Raw genomic sequence first — 17,500 nt, forward strand, 5'->3', positions numbered from 1 at the left:
ATATACTTTTTTGAAATTTGGTCTCTGCATTTATCCCAATCCGTGAATTAGTGAAACACACACACAGCACACATCCCGACGCAGTGAGCTGCCTGCTACAGCGGCGCTCGGGGAGCAGTGAGGGATTAGGTGTCTTGCTCAAGGGCACTTCAGCCGTTCCTACTGGTAGGGGTTCGAACCGGCAACCCTTCGGTTACAAGGCCGAAGCTCTAACCAGTAGGCCACGGCTGCCTCCATGGACAAGGACGTGATGGTTACTTTGGGTATTGGGTGGGCTTTACTTGTTTCGTAGCCTACTGTACCTCGATGTCCATCCATCGTAAAAACATGTCTGTAGACCCTGCTTATTAGTACAAGTTGTTTTATAGCAGAGACTCTGATATGGTATAACCACCTAGCTTCATGTTAGGGTCCCCCAAGGAAATCTGTCTGAAACATTGAAAACATGATAATGTACATTACTTGTGAATCTGTTTCCATTGCATGCCACATGACCAGTGGATAAAGTGGGATTTGGCAGGTGGGGGAACCCTAAAATCCAGTGTCGGTGCAACGGGGAAGAATGATTCACCGTTGGACAACATATTGAGTATCGTGGTGTAGCAATACTTTTTGGATAATAATTGATAGCGTCTTGGTCACCTCTGTACACACGAAAATTAACTCCCCAAATATTTTAACAATATAATCGTGCTGAATCATTGGTATGAAAGAATATATTTATTATTAAATTATCCGAGGTGGCGGAACTGCGTTCCTCCCACTTTAATTCCTGCATATGACCGCTGTCTGCTGTGTTGGGCTAATGGGACAGTGCTAATTGAGTAATGCCAAGCTAGATAAACATTTTCCAATGTTAAAACCATTTATCACATGAAAAATAACAATGTTATTATCATGTGATAATAACAATAATAACAATACTCTGTGTTTCCAGGATATCATGTTCAAGTTGTAAAAATATTTTTTAGTGAATTTTTTTTTGTGAGGTCAGAGTAATATTGACCTTTCACCACCCAAATATAATCAGCCACAAAACTTAGACTTTTTTAGACTGTTAGACTTTTTTTGAGGACGATCACTGAAAGGAGCTGTAACAAATATCGGAGGCTGCTGAAAAGGCAAGCCAATGGCTATGGCACTGACATGCTATTTGGGGTCATGTTGTAACCTGAATTGACTCTGAGACGCTGCTGCTGTGTTTCTGGAGTGGTAGTTGTTGGTGCCTACATCAAGGGCTTGCATGTCGGCTGTGTATGTTGTTGATCAGATCATAAGTGTCCACAGTACTGAAGAGGAATGACTGGAGAATTTATGATATTGCTTGGTATGTTGGTATGTTGCTGATCAGATCATAAATGGCCATAGCAACAAACAGGAATGACTGAATAATTTGTGACAATGGTTGGTAGTTGGTATCTAAATATTTGTTGGTATTTGTTGGTGTCTGAATCAAAGGCTTGCGGTTTGACTGGGTATGTTAATGATCAGATAATAAACCACCAAAGCAATGAAGAGGATTGACTGAAGAATGTGTAGGTATTTGTGGGTGCCCACATCAAGGGCTTAGAGTTGGTCTGGTTATGTTGCTGAATGGATCAGAAACTGTGGGAGCAAAGAAGAGGAATGACCAAAGACTTCAAAGATCATAAATGGCCACAGCAAAAAAGATGATTAACTGAAGAATTTGTTGGTATTTGTGGGTGCCCACATCAAGGGACTGCAGTTTGCTTGGCTGTGTTGCTGATCGGATCATAAACGGCCACAGCAAAGAAGACAAATTACCAAAAAATGTGTCGGTATTGGTTGGTAGACAACCTATCATGAGTGTGGAGGGAGCTGGGTCTGAGATGCCAGATACCACTGTTGAGCCTTCTGGAGGTCACCGATGAATGACGAAGACAAAAGTGCAAGTGAATATTTGTACCAAATTTGAAAAAACGTGGCTACAGGCATTTATATTAGGTATACTGGTGTATGTCACCCAATGATGTCATTTTGAGCTACCTTAAGGAATATATTGCACTTAGGACATTAAATCTAGTTTGGATTTGATCAGCAGACATGATTGATGATAATATATCTCCATTTGTCCACCATAAATGACCTAAGCATTATTTTCAACCAATCATTGAAGTAGATATGTATTTGAAATCACTGGCTGGATCACACTTTTTAGGCGGTTGCCACGAAAAAAATAATAAAAAGGCCGAGCATTTTTCTTTTGATTTATAAAGTCCACAGATGGCCCTTTCATGTGCAGAAAGAATTTTGAAAAAAGGAGGTTGCTCATCGGAGATATTCAGGTCTGAATATTGCTATTTTTTGTGTATTCGCCAAAAAGCATGTGACATAGTGGACATGTGCAGTCCTGGACTGACACCCGTCACACCTTACGCCTTGTAACTCCAGTTTTAAACTAACCTTGGATGGACCTTTGATGGCATGGATTGTTACTTTGCTGTGTTTAAATCTGACAGCAGGAGGGATGTCAACATTTTATGCAATTTTGGGCCTTTTTTTGAGGTTTTTTGGCCTAAAACAAGGACGGGGGCCTAACTCCCCCGTTGTTGTTTCAAATGTTGTACTATTTTGGCTTTTTGAGTTTTTAGGTGGACCCTTCAAACTGTCCAAGTTTAATCAAAATCGGTGACGTAGCATGTGTCACCCCCGCCTGGTCCTCTCATGGACACACTCTTAAACGTAATAATCCTGCCAACGTAATAATTTCCCACCAACGTAATAACTATTACATTTGCAGGAAGTTATTACATTTGTGGGAAGGTTAAAAAAATGTTAATACTAACTAATAAAACAGATATAATATCACTAAATCAGTGATTTATTACATTGGTAGGAAGTAAATGTAATAATTGTTTAACCTTCCCACCAACCTAATAACTTCCTGCAAACGTAATAATTATTTCATTGGTGGGAAATTGGGTTATTACGTTGGCAGTAGGCAACAGTTATTACGTTGGTAGGAAATTATTACGCTGGCAGGATTATTACATTTAAAACATGCTGATTTTGTGCCGATTTTTATTACGTTGGTGGGTGTCTCTCTCTCTCTCTCTCTCTCTCTCTCTCTCTCTCTCTCTCTCTCTTTCTGGCTTTCTCAAATGAGGTCCAACATTTCTGTGAGAGGGGAAACAGTGGAAGTGATGTGTTATGTGAACTGCATCTGAAGAATGTAGATGTATAGCTGTATTATTTCTTTGGAATCCTGGGAGAATTGGGGTGCAAATACAAGGAGAAAGTGAAGAGAAACAAATAATTCATTTCTATCAAAGGTGTCTGAGTCGAAGCCTTCTGAATAGTTCATAGCCTCCAAGAAAATACAGGGTTATTTTTGCCAAAATGAAGATTAAATATACATTTTCCAGTGTGTGTGCATTGTGTGTGTGTGTGTGTGTGTGTGTGTGTGTGTGTGTGTGTGTGTGTGTGTGTGTGTGTGTGTGTGTGTGTGTGCTGCTCGAATACACAGGCTTCGTAGAGATAAGGTGATGCACTATATCCAGTAAAGGTATTTGGTTGATGTATCATTAAACTTCACCCAAACTGTACTAAATGTGTAATTTATGCCTATGTCTAAGCACATACATGAGACATCTTTTCTGTTCTGTGTGTGTGTGTTTGTGTGTTTGTGTGTGTGTGTGTGTGTGTGTGTGTGTGTGTGTGTGTGTGCGCGCGTGCATCTGCAGGTGATCCTCGCAGCTCGATGAACGAGTCCAGCAGCTTGCTGGGGGGGTCTCCGCGGCGACAGTGTGGTGGGCGCAAGGGCTCCCCCTACCACACGGGGCAGCTCCACCCAGCAGTCCGTGTGGCTGACCTCCTCCAGCACATCAACCAGATGAAGACGGCCGAGGGCTACGGCTTCAAGCAGGAGTACGAGGTGAGCGCGCGTGGCAAAAGCATGCCATGATCACATTATCACAGCCCGGGAAACATGTGCCGGGGGATCATGAAAGGATGATGGAAGGATTAGGTGCCCTTTACTCATTTACACCAGTGGCAATAGGGAGGGCAATAGGGGAAGTTTATTATGACTTTATTAGGCTACTACAGTATATTGACCTTTGTGGGCTTAAGTTACCCAGATCAACAAAACCCAGTTTAGACCAAACACTACTGAGACGGAGTTTTGAGACATCACATGGCCACCAGTGGGCTACTTGTCAATCACAGCACTTTCACTTTACTTCTCATTATTAGATTAGTTGAAAAGACAGGTGATTTGGTAACCTACTTGGGCTATTTCTCTGTGACTGTTGTAACTAAATCCTTTTTGACCATTAATCTGCCTGTCAGTCACAAAGAGCTTCAGCCCCTTTGACCAGTCCTCCAATCATCAAAAGCTTAGCATAGTGGCTGGCCCACTGAGTGAGAAACTGACATCACCACGCTCCACTGTTGCAGCACTCAACTTCCTCTTTGGCTTCTATGTCCATTGACACACTGATTTCTATTGCTCAGGGATACATTACTTTCAGTAAGCAGTAGCAGTTCCCTTTGAGTAGCCTTATTGCTGCACACACCACAAATTGCACCCTTAAGCAATCAACCATTGAATTCACAGTGTGCAGGTAACTTCCTCAGGGCAGCTGCACATAGAACACTCTCCCCTTCTTCTTGTTTCCGTTTATAGAATCAGAACCACTCAGCAATCAACAAAGGCTTATGCAAGAAATGTGCTGTTTGTGTGTCCACTCGCCTAATTTATAAGGGCTGCGCCAATGCCCAAAACATATTAAAAGTCTTTTGTTCCCATTAGCATCAGGAATGTTGCCACTTCTCTCATTCTTGATCCAATTGGCCAACACAAAATATTTGAAACGTTCAGTATAAGTTCTCCATTGCTCCACATTGCCATTGAATGGCCCTATGTTTCCCAATGCTCCTAAAATGATAGTAGTAGCTGTCATACGGCTGCTCATGTAATCCAAAGTAATTGTCCTTCATTCCTATCATTCCTGTGTTATCTTCATCCAATAGACTACCCATTAGCCCTCATCAGAGTTAGTCACAGAGCAATTAGAATCAATACATTCAGTTCATGGCCAAATATCCAGACTGGCACATTAAACATGTGAACCAGATGTGGGTAAACTATGGCCCGCAGGCATGATTCTAGAGTTTACATTACTGATCACTGAAAACTTGAAAGCTCTCCTGTTTCATAAGTCAAAGTGGTGGTCTGTGTAAAAATCAATCAGTATGGGCTGATAAAATGCACCAAATATATCAAGTCCCTCAGAAAAATGCTGAATGGATACCCAGAGCCACTGTATATTCGCTGGTCTTTCGTCACTATTATCACGAGTTGCAGCTACTTTCAGCACACAAGGTGAAAACTGGAGGAGATTTGCAAATTATTAAGCTTGTTCCCTAATTAGTGCCAAAGAGTGTGACCATTTTTTCAGGCCACTGTGAACGCTTAGCACATGTACATGTATGTGACTATGTACTTAAAAACATACAGTATGTACTGCTGCAGTAATTTGGCCATATGGACAGTTCATTGGAGATGCTTTTTTTGTGGGTGACCCTCCCCTGGGGGTCGTCTTAGACAGGCGGCAGAGAAATGGGCTAATTAGACTAGTTCAGGAAGCTATTATAGCTCAGGGTAGCTGATTCAGCTAATTAAGGCAACAGGGGCTTAACAAGAAGCTTCCGTCGCTGAATCTTTAACAAGAAGCTTCCGTCGCTGCCTATAGATATCTTTGTCATCAGATAGGTCATTTGCTAGCCTGATGCGTCATATTCTACGGAGCCCGGGAGAGCTCACTTTAAGTGGTATTTTTTCTGGTCGTGATAATTTGTGAGCACGTTTTCCTTTAATTGAGCCCTCGAATTAATAAAACATGAGCACGTTTTCCTTTAATTGAGCCCTCGAATTAATAAAACGTGACCCCGTTGTAGGCCTAAATTGAGCTCTCGAAATATGTATTCAACATTTTCTCACCGCTCGCTGTGCTGTGGTGGCAACTTCCTGTTACCTTGGCATGGACTAGGCCTACAGCTGTCTGTAACATTACAGTTCATATTGGTAATGTGATGATAACCGTAGGCAGCTAATTAAAGACTTTAGGTGGTCAGGATGGTTTATAGCGGACTTCTACTCTTTGTAGCAAGGTCACCTGTGGTGTCCGCCAGCTATGGAGACCCATAATGGGGGAAATTCTACTAGGCTACATAGGCTACTCGGGCTCTGTTGTAATGACCGGTTTCCACTACCTCCTGGATTGTTGACTAAAGCCTACGTTAATTGTGAGGTCTAAGGCAATCGAAGCACACACAGTGACAAGCTCCCAAACAATTACAACACGTAGACCTACTGCTGTTGGTAAATAGGCCACTGCATATTAGTAGTAATACCCACCCAATACAATAAGGTTCCCTCTAGCGCCCGATGGGCCTCACCATATAACCCACCCGCACACCGATATGATGCACACAATGCAGTAAGCTTTGATACGGACTATGAAACGGGAGACAAAAACAGTGGCGTACACGATGCTCAACTTCTCATGCCAGTATGTAGCTCACACCGTTCGCGATAAACACCACAGCTCTGCATAAACTTGGACCTCAACAAACACTCAAAACTTCGGCAAACATTCAGCTGGACGAAGATGGCAAGGGGCCTGTGCCAACACACACAATTATCTGCTTTCCCACCTATAGCCTACCTAACGGGGCTATATCCAGGTGCACTGCAATCAATGAGATTCCCCCTACGTCACTAAGCGACACACCTCCCGACATTCCCGGGGATACCCCTTGACACCACACTACGTTTTTGTGCACACAATTTAATTTCTTCGAGCCCACGTTTTAATTATTCGTGGGTGCGTTTAATAGATCGAGATCTCGAATATACTATAACGTGCTCATGTTTACATGTGTCAAGACAATATTGAGTGCACGTTTTACAAATTGTGGCCACGTTTAAGTAGATCGTGCACACAATGTTCTATAACCATGTTCACAAATTGTGCTCTCGTTTTAATAAATCGTGCCCTCGTTTTAGCAAATCGTGCGCTCGTTTTAATAAATAGTGCACTCGTTTAATAAATTGTGCCCTCGTTTTACTATGCTTAAAATGAGAGCTCAATTTAGTAAAAGGAGCGCACACTATAGTAAAACGAGAGCACAATATAGGAAATTGTGCACACGATTTAGTAAACCGAGCGCATAATTTAGTAAAACGAGCGTACGATTTAGTAAAACGAGTGCACAATATAGTAAAACGAGCGAACAATTTAGTAAAACGAGCGCACAATGTAGTAAAACGAGCGCACAATGTAGTTAAACGAGCGCACATTCTCTCAACATGCAAAACATTTTGCGATGACACCTCTAGGGTTCCGTACCCTCCCCCTCCCTCCCATGCAATTAAAACTCTCTTAAACGCGCATCTCACCGGTTATTGGTATTATTTATTCGGTATTGCTTATGGGGCAGGCAGCTAGCGGATCGTTAGGAAAGATTAGATGAATGTGATCATTTATCTTTGGGGCTTTTTTGAGCCTGAAATCACTGATACAACCTTTAACCATTTTTTAAAAATGAAGAAGGGGAAATATCCATTTTTCCTAATAGCCTACCCTGGTACGTATTTAATTGTCTTAGATTTCACTATCGGATGTTGTAGGAGATATTGACAGCACAATAACTTTTAGGCCTACAAAAGACCAGAAAACAATGTTAAGGCATTTGTGGAGAAGAAGGATGGTTTGTGTGTTCTTCCTACAGCTCACGGTAAGCTTGTTGCTCTGATTGTTAAAGTTTGAATATTCCCTGTCAAAAAAGACTACGCCACGCCTATATCCAAAATCCACTCTTTCTTTTGGCGGAATATTTAATTTATGTAATTCTTGACCATCTCCTCCCTCCACTTGAGTTGAGGCTTACAGTACTTCCTCTGTGTGTGTGTGTGTGTGTGTGTGTGTGTGTGTGTGTGTGTGTGTGTGTGTGTGTGTTGTGGATGTGTGTGTGTGTGTGTGTGTGTGTGTGTGTGAGTGTGTGTGTGTGTGTGTGTGTGTGTGTGTGTGTGTGTGTGTGTGTGTGTGTGTGTGTGTGTGTGATACTCAGTCTCCAGATATTTCTCATGTCCCTCTTGACCATCTCCTCCCTCCACTTGAGTTGAGGCTTACAGTACTTCCTCTGTGTGTGTGTGTGTGTGTGTGTGTGTGTTGTGGATGTGTGTGTGTGTGTGTGTGTGTGTGTGTGTGTGTGTGTGTGTGTGTGTGTGTGTGTGTGTGTGTTTGTGCTGACAGTCAGGCGTGGAGCGTGGCTGCAGAGCACACTTCTGTAGATTGTGGGCTTTTCTTCCTGCGGTGCCTGAGGTTGTGGCGAAACAGCCAAAGAAACAGTGGAGGCTTTACACAAAAAAGAAAAAAGAGAAAGAAAGTAAAAACTTCTCTCTCTCTCTCTCTCTTGCTCTCACCAATTTGTCTGCTGGCGCTAGGTTGGCCCTCTCGAACTCTGCTTGTAGACTCATTAAACTGTCCCTCAAGGGTAAAACAGATTCTGCAGCAAAAAAGGAATCAATGCAGTTCTCACTGCATCACCCCCTCAATCACAGCCCCTCCCTCTCCCTCCCTCTCACCCCCTCTCCTCTCTCTCTCTCTCTTTCTCTTTCTTTCTCTCTCTCTCACTCTCTCTCTCTATGAGTCCATGAGTCCATCCTTTTTTAATTTCTTACTTTCATGTATTTGGTTTTATCAGGCTTTTGTTATGTTATTTTGATATGTTATTTGGATGTGCATGGTCTCTACAGCACTCTGGCTCAACTCAACTGTGGTTTTAAATGTACTGTATAAATAAACATGACTTGACATGACTTGACTCTTATCCGCACGCCTTTGTCAGTCAGAAGAGATGAAATGTCATGAAAGTTACTGCCCTCTCTGACTCTGGGTCTTATCCGCTTGTGTATGTGTGTGTGTGTGTGTGTGTGTACGCGTGTGCACACGCACTGGACTGGACTGGACTCGTTTAGCAGGAAAGCATAGAGACAGACAACGGACATACAGTAGCAGCAGTGGTAGTGGCGGAGCACTAAAAGGCTCACTGCCACTGAGGGGTGACCTTTCCTGTAATTGAAGATCGAATGTGTAAGTTTAGCCTTATCTAGCCATCACAATAACACTGACGAAGGTTGATGAAAGTGACACTGGATCATCAGTGACTTAAGCAGCAGATGCTGAAGTGATAGCCGCTTGGAGAGAGAGAGAGAGCCCTGAGCTCAGGTGGGGCTCTGGTGAGATTGTCCTAACAGGGAGGTAAGGGCAAGATAGGCTGACTGGATGTGAAAGAAAGAGAAAGATAATATAGTCTGAAAGACCTCCAAAGTTCCCATTGACACATTGACACAGCACAGAGAGAGCCAAAACAACAATATATTATCCTGCCGGGTAGACAGCCAAACAGACATCCGTTCCTTGGTAGCTGTCTTATGCCACATGTACTCCCTTACCTCAGTCATTATCTTCATATAATCCCTTACTCAGTCATTATCGTTGTATACTCCCTTACCTCAGTCATTATTGGTAGCTGTTCTTAAGCCACATATACTAGATAGATAGGTAGATAGATAGATAGATAGATAGATAGATAGATAGATAGATAGATAGATAGATACATACATACATACATACATACATACATACATACATACATACATACATACTGTGCATACATACATACATACATACCTCATTGATCCCCAAGGGAAAATTGAAGGTCCCAGTATCTTAAAGACATCACACACAACATACATTTGAAACATAAACAGGATGATCAAATAACAAATCCACATGAATACTATGGACAGTAAAATATAGTAAATCAAAAATCAACATGAATGTACTAAGGCAGCGGTTCCCAAACTTTTTTCCCCGCGGACCACCTTCTACATTCTGACTCACCTCGCGTACCCCCACCATCCGACACATAAAAAGTAACACATTCTATTGACGCATTCCAGGCATCATGTTTAATTAGCCGCCCTACATGATAACAAATAACAAAATCAAAATGTGCAACTGGTCTATGAGCTCTCACGCAAAAAAAACCAGTGTGGAGAACCACATTAGACTGGTTAGATAGCACCTCACTGCAAACCACGCACTGTGGCTTTGGGCAGTTTGTCTCCCAATCCACGTGAAGCCTAAGGCTATATGCCTCATCATACTTTCGTTTTCTTTGTGCAGTCTTTTCTGTCTTGTCCTTTCTTTTATCCCCCTATGCTCCACCTTCATTAGTCTGCCCCCCATCCCATTCCATCGTTACCTGTGTCCTGCTCTGTTTCTCTCGCTTCTCCTCTTCGATCGCTTTAATTAGGCCTTTTGGACAGTGTCCCTGTTTTTAGCCAGTTTTCCATATTTGCGCAGCCTTCTACCTAGCCTATACTTCCACGAAACTAACGCGTCAGATATTCTGGCTGCCCGCAGGAAATCACATGCATTGTGGGTAGCTTATTTTTTAATGAAAACATAGCCTATTATAGAGTTTACAAATGATTTCCTTTAATTTCATGTTTCCATATCATTATAACCGATTTGAAATTATTTATTATTTATGAATTAATTAGATTATTAATTAATGAATAGTTTTAACACCTTTCCGACATTGCCCTTTTCATCTCACGTACCCCCAAGTGGCAGCTTGTGTACCACCGGTGGGGAATCCCTGTACTAAGGGATGTACAGTATAAGCATGAGACGCTTGCAGTGACAGGGCAGGGACTGACCCTGTGATTCAGTATACATGGTGTGACTGACCCTATGATTCAGTATTATGTCATGGTGATAATGCAATAATATAAAAACGTAAATGTAATAATATAAAAACTATCACAGTGCAAAAACAAGTTTAATAGAAAGTAGGAGAGACACAAATCAACAGTCAATATTAGAGGTTTGAAGTAGTAGGGTTACAGCCATTGGTCAAGTATTAAGTTAGGCCTCAGTCCAGGCTGGGGGAAGGAGGGAGGGGTTGTGCGTATGGGCTAATATAGCCAATAAACAGCGCAAGCAGCAAACAGTGGGACAGTGGACAGTCAGTACACAAACATTGTTGTAGGAGGTAGTGGAAGTGGTGGAGAGAATGGAGAGGCAGACAGTCATTGTCCAAAGTGTGCAGTTTGTTCAGGGTTCTTTTATCTGATATTGAAGTGATGCACTCCAGTTCAGCTCCCACAACAGAGCCAGCTTTCCTTACCAGCCTGCCCAGTTGTCCAGCATCCCTTATCTTAGTGCTTCTTCCCAAGCATACCACAGCATACAGGAGGACTCTGGCAACAACAGACTGGTAAAACATCCAGAGGAGCTTGCTGCAGACATTAAAGGACCGCCGCAGCCTCCTCAGGAAGTGTAGCCGGCTCTGCCCTTTCCTGTAGAGTGCTTCAGTGTTGGCTGACCAGTCCAGTTTATTGTCCAGGTGTATCGCCGCCGCATACTTGTGTTTACCTCCTCCACATTGACCCTCTCAATGGAAACTGGCAGCAAAGCGGGCTTAGACCTATGGAAATCCACCACCATCTCCTTGGTCTTAGCACTGTTGAGTTGTAGGAGTCCTCCACCAGGCTCCTGTACTCCTCCTCCTGCCCATCCCTGATACGCTCCCTTACTTCAGTCATTATCGTTAGTCGGACTGACCATGCCTACCTAATATACCTACTGTAGCATTCTAAAGTCTGACTTGCGTCCACATTTACTGGGATATATTTCAGCTATCTTTTGGGAAAGTTAAGGCCAGTCCGGATGTTTTGTCTAGAAAACAAGAGCAGCATGTTAAATGTTTCAGGTTAGCACAGTTTTACTTGTTCACCCACTAAAAACACTGTCTACTGTAATTATGTAAACACAACCACATCCAGGCATTAGAAAAAGCATGTAATATTCTATTTTTTTAATTGAAGAGGCGTCTCTCTAGTTGGTGGCCATTAAAGTATTCATAAAATGTTTGCTTGTTATATGCTAAATATGGTTATAGTATGGTTTAAGCATGTCTAAAAGTGTTTAGCAGACTGTTTTGGCCAAAATGAACTGCTTGCCAGTGCTGCTTGAAATTACAGTAACATAACCTTTAGAATGTTTTTTTTGACAAAAAATATTTTACTTTCATTGTGTCAAAAAATAAGCCCATCAGTGCATTAAGTTGCTTAGACCACATTCTCTTTAATGAGTGGTCTATTTAAACAATTATTGTTGAGGCCTTATAGACCTCAAACACCTTTCAAAGAATTAAAAAACTAGGCTTCATTGACCTTTTGTAATTCCATGAGAACTGTTGGAAAAATACACTTTCATCTTGTCATGTTTCAAACACTCTAAACTAAAAACATCTCACTTTTTATCACCGAGGGTCTGTGAAACTAACACATGTTCCAAGACACCTCACATAACCAGTCTAAAAGTTAAAAAAGAAGACGACTCTTCACAGTCTTCTAATCAAGGAGCTAGTGAGTTATTATGATATCACTGATATGACTGATTAACCGACTTCTGGCTCACTGCAACAGCAGAGTAGGGCTATTAGATCAGCCATCAGTCTTTTATTAATATATTTATTATTTTGTCTTTTTACTGTACCAAGCCAGCTCCCTTTTGGTAACACAGCCCCGGGTCCTAGATGCACATTGTTCTTTGAACAAGATTGTGATTGTGCCTCCCGGTCCGTGTGACCCAGTTCAGAGTGAGTAGCAGCTCCGACGGGGCTCTCAGTGTTGCGGATCTCTGAGAGGGAATGCTTAATGAAGATGGAGAACTACAGTGTGCTCAGTTCTCCAGCTGCACTCACAGACGAGACGAGACAAGGCACTATATTATGTCTAATGCCACCACTGGTGCTCCACATCCAGACGCAGCTTTGATGTGTTTGCTGTGACTCTGGGTTGTTTGTCTTTGTATGTATGTGTGTGTGCGCGCACATGTGCATATGCATTTGTCCGTCTGCCTGTCTCTCTCTCTCTCTCTCTCTCTCTCTCTCTCTCTCTCTCTAACTCTCTCTCTCTCTCTCTCTCTCTCCCTAAAATTACTAAATTATTACATTAGTATTATGAGACTACTACATTGTCATTTGTGAGCTAAAGTTACCCAGATCCCCCCAAACCCACATTAGATCAAACACTACTAAGAAAGACTACTACTAAGAAACGTCAACCGTCCTTTCAACCGGCATAGTTTACTTGACATAATTAGGGGAGTTGAAAAGGCTGGTTATTTGGTAGCCTGCTTGGGTTATTTCTCTGTGACTTTTGGAGTAAATCAACTGTGGTGGTGAGTAAGGCATGGGGTGATGCAATGATTTGGCTGTGTTGTGTGTTTGTGTGTGTGTTTACCTAGTCAGGGATCGTTTGGTGGGATTTTACTCTGAGTAGTTTCTCACTGAAATATTTAGGGATCGTTCGGTATTTATGGAAAGGACAACCGGAGGAAAATAGGGGAGGGTCATGTCTTTTTATTCTTTGTTGAGGGGAGGGTCACCCAACTTTTTTATTCTAGGAGGGAGGGTCACCCAACTTTTGTATTCATGAAAACAGCAAAATTTGGGCCGTCGCCCATGGCCTCGCGTCTGATGGGCCTACCTGGCCAAAGATGACATTAAGCGTTTATTCTTAATTAACGCCTATTGTAGCCTAAGCAAAACGCTTAACGTGGCTTAATGTCCTAAAACAACGATCAGTGATCACCAAATTATCCTGAATTTCCCCTTGGGGATTAATAAAGTATCTATCTATCTATCTATCTATCTATCTAAATGTCTCTCATATTGTTCCTCATAATCACTAAGAACCTTATAAAAATTTAGCATGAAGTCATATTAGGCCTATGCATGGACGGATTATGAACTTTCAGGCCCCTGGGCCCAGATGTATTAAGGGCCCCCCACTCATTTTCACATATGTGGAAGGGAGGTTTGGGGGTCCTCCCTCAGAAATGTTTTAATTTGTTTGATGTGATTTCCTGTATTCTGGTGCATTTTGGGGATGGCCAATACTAAATTCAATATTGAGGCAATGATTCCATGCAAAGGCTTGGGCTTCAGGGCCCCCTGACCCCTTGGGCCCCTGGGCCCGGTAGGCCCGTGCAGTAATCCATCCCTGGGCCTATGAACGGTTACCTGACGTGACAGCGTGTTTCTTCAATCTCTTTCACTGACGCCTATGGAAAAGGCTTAACGTCCCAAAACAACGATAAATTATCATCAAATTTCTCTCTCATATTGCTCCTCATAACCATCTTTGAAAATCTAGCCAGAAGTTTTCTTTCTTTTTTTATTTTTGAGCACGTCCGAATCCCAGGACATAACACACTGGACCTTAGGCTATAATAAGCTCGAGATATAATTCCAAATGCAGATAGAACTTATAAAGCTTAAAGATAGAACTAATAAAACTTAAAAAGATTGAACGAAGCTTCCCGAACTTTTAAATTGCGATCAGTGACTGGCATCGGGTGAACAAAGCTTTTCGAAGTTTAATAGGCTATTAAAAACGCATCAGACTGTGGGCTCGCCCTTCTATGAATTGAAAAAGACGTTAGGCTACCTGCAAGCTGGCTGAGTTTGCGGCAAAGTAAGCAAGATTTTTTTTTCTGAGTCAGGATATGGCGAGTCAATGTCATTTATTTGTCCAATGTTAGCCTACAGACCAGTTTCCATAGTGCACATCTTATCAATAGTTTGAATGTTGTGTGTGTTTCTGCTCATTGACAAATAGCGTTCAGCACAATGATTCATGCCCAATTAATTCCCCCTATTAAAGTGTTCGCCTTTGTTACACTAGTTTGGTTTCATGATGTAGGCTAGCCTATGATAAACAGCATATGGCCAAATATGTGACTCAGCTAATGTTATATAGGCTATAGGCTACAATTTCCCCTCTTAAAGACAAGTTGGTGTAGCTTATTGGACTACTATTAAAATGCACGGATGGTAGCCTAGGCTATGTGTAAAGTAGGCTATCGCATGATTTCATGCACGTAAGTGAAAAGGGCATCGCATCTGTCAAGTTCGCACAGGGCCTCGCACCCCCTTGCGACGGCCCTGCAGCTCCTAAGACAGCGGGGAAAAAGTTAAAATAGGCCTTCGTGAGTTGACAGGTTTGTTTCGGTCCTGGTGATTATTTGTGAAATTGTGCAAATGACAGCCTTTTTCAAGGCATTTCAAGGAAGGAGTGGTAGCATGCAAGCTCCCAAATTGACCCAATACAGAAGGCATCAATAAATTGTTGGGGTGGGTCATGCGTTTTTCTCAATCACTTTGGAGGGTCATAGAAAAAATTCTTGCTGGCGAGGGAGGGTCACGTCTTTTTTGACTAATGCTCCCAAAACTCCTCCGGTAGCCCCTTAAATAAATAACGAACAGTCCCTTAGTTGCCCTTGTCAGACACGTACACACTGCACACTGATGTCCGTACAACTCCTTTTGACAATTGTTTGTGTGTGTGTGTGTGTATGTGTGTGTGTGTGTGTGTGTGTGTGCATGCCTGTTTTTGTCTGTCTGTCTGTCTGTCTGTCTGTCTATGTGTGTGTATTGTAAAGGGATTGTTAAGGATTGTAAGTGTGTGTGTGTGTGTGCGTGCGTGTGCGTGCGTGCGACGCGTGTGTAGGTATTGTAATTGTGTTGAGAAGTTGGAGGGGTTGTAATCCCCGCTCAGCGTGGGATTCATCCATTGGGGAGATTTCAGGGTGGTGAAGAGGAGGAAGGACTCAGAGCAGGAGAAGTGGAGAGCAGCTATAGCAGCAGTGCAGTGGGCGATGTTCAAACACAATGGCTTTTACGGATAATGATGATGAGTGGAAATCAAGACAAAGTCTGTGTGTGTGTGTGTGTGTGTGTGTGTGTGTGTGTGTGTGTGTGTGTGTGTATTTGTGTGTGTGTGTTTGTGTGTGTGTGTGTGTGTGTGTGTGTGTGTGTGTGTGTGTGTGTGTGTGTGTGTGTGTGTGTGAATGAATGAATGATAGAGAGAGAGATCAAGTGTGAAAAGTCATTAGCGATGGTAGGTGGTAGGTGGAGTGGTAGGTCAGACAAAGGAATGGGTTGACGTGGTTTCATTACCATGGAAACACAGTGTATTGGATCCTGTAGTGGGATGGATGGATGGATGGAGGGAGACAAAAACTTGTTAACTGGCGCAGCAGCCCATGGCCTGATAATTAGTGTAATTACTGTAATAACTCAACAATTTAGAGCTTTTCCTCATATTGTCAAGTAGAATCCTTTTGAGCTATTTTAATGAAATGTTCGTTGCTTTTCTTTCAGAGTTTCTTCGAGGGCTGGGATGTGACAAAGAAGAAGGACAAGACTAAAGGCAGACAGGATACCTTAATGGGATGTAAGTTATCCACTTGTGTAGACCATGTAAATACTATTTAATACCATAATATTGCATTTCCTGTGCCCAAGAGGTCCATTAACTCCGTCATTTGCACTGAATCACACATACATGTGCTATTTTGTATTTTTTTGTTGTTGAGTTTTATACCCATAGGTAACACATAATGTTTTTCAGCAGTTGTGCAATCATTCCTTAGCAGAGCTGGATCAATTCATATTAGGTTGATTTTCTCTGTGTCAGCAAACAAATTATCATTAGACATTGTACTTTTATCATATTATACTAAATGATTTGTATTGTCTATTATATATTTATGTATGTTTATCCCACGTGAGTCATGAGAGTTATTTTAACCGTTCTGATGCTTATCCCAATACTGGTTCTTTTTCGTCGTTCCTTTTTTTCTGTTTTCTGAGCTTGCCTTTGGTCTTGGTCTTGCTTCTGCTTGTGAAAGTCAAAAGAGCAAACAGGCACTGGAAAATCAATCACTAACACCAGCTCTGCCCTGTGCAAAGGCGTCAGAAGTGTGTGTGTGTGTGTGTGTGTGTGTGTGTGTGTTAGTGTGTGTCTCGTTATTCTCTAACTCCTCTATCTGGACACTGTCCTCCTCTAGACGATCGCCACAGGGTGAAGCTCCATCCCCTGCTTGGAGACCCCAACTCAGACTATATCAACGCCAACTACATTGACGTGAGTGCCAGAAGGGTGTGTGTGTGTGTGTGTGTGTGTGTGTGTGTTATGTATCTTTGGAATAACTGGAGAATTTGTTTCTTATTTCCCCCTTTGTCATAAAGCCTTGGGAGTTTTTCTTTTTTATTTGTTTTCTTTTACTTGTCTTGTTGAGTTTTTTTATGCTTTATTTTTTGTGGTGTGCTTTGAGGTCAGCTGCAATGGCAAAGGGTTTGTTTCCAGCAACACAATAGGGGCTACTTTATGTTACTTTCTACCAGAGCCTTTAATATTAGGGTAAACTCCTCAACCCATATGGAGTGTTTTTATCAGGACAGGTGAAGGTGTCAAAACAAAAAATAAATAAGTCTAAGGCCTAGAAATGACCATGTATGTGTGTGAGTATTATACAGTAAGTGTAAAGGTTCTGCCTGAGGTGTGAATAGTATGATGAGTGGTTCAGCAGTGTGTCGTTTTACT

General features: G+C 42.2%; 1 protein-coding gene across 7 annotated transcripts in view; it reads left to right on the plus strand.

The window, feature by feature from the left end:
- ptprub (protein tyrosine phosphatase receptor type Ub) overlaps window positions 1-17,500 on the plus strand; it is a 216,833-nt gene that overhangs the window by 167,532 nt on the left and 31,801 nt on the right. For all 7 annotated transcript variants that reach the window (XM_076280520.1, XM_076280519.1, XM_076280517.1 and 4 more), the window contains 3 exons: window positions 3,705-3,895; window positions 16,276-16,348; window positions 16,965-17,041. In XM_076280520.1, coding sequence (XP_076136635.1) covers window positions 3,705-3,895; window positions 16,276-16,348; window positions 16,965-17,041 — 341 coding nt within the window. The remainder of the gene's footprint in view (window positions 1-3,704; window positions 3,896-16,275; window positions 16,349-16,964; window positions 17,042-17,500) is intronic.

The sequence above is a fragment of the Alosa pseudoharengus genome, unplaced genomic scaffold (assembly GCF_046254945.1).
Source record: "Alosa pseudoharengus isolate Yale_2024_CS ecotype anadromous, Long Island Sound unplaced genomic scaffold, YU_APseudo_1.1 YU_APseudo_1.1_scf_12, whole genome shotgun sequence".
Classification (NCBI taxonomy): Eukaryota; Metazoa; Chordata; class Actinopteri; order Clupeiformes; family Clupeidae; genus Alosa; species Alosa pseudoharengus.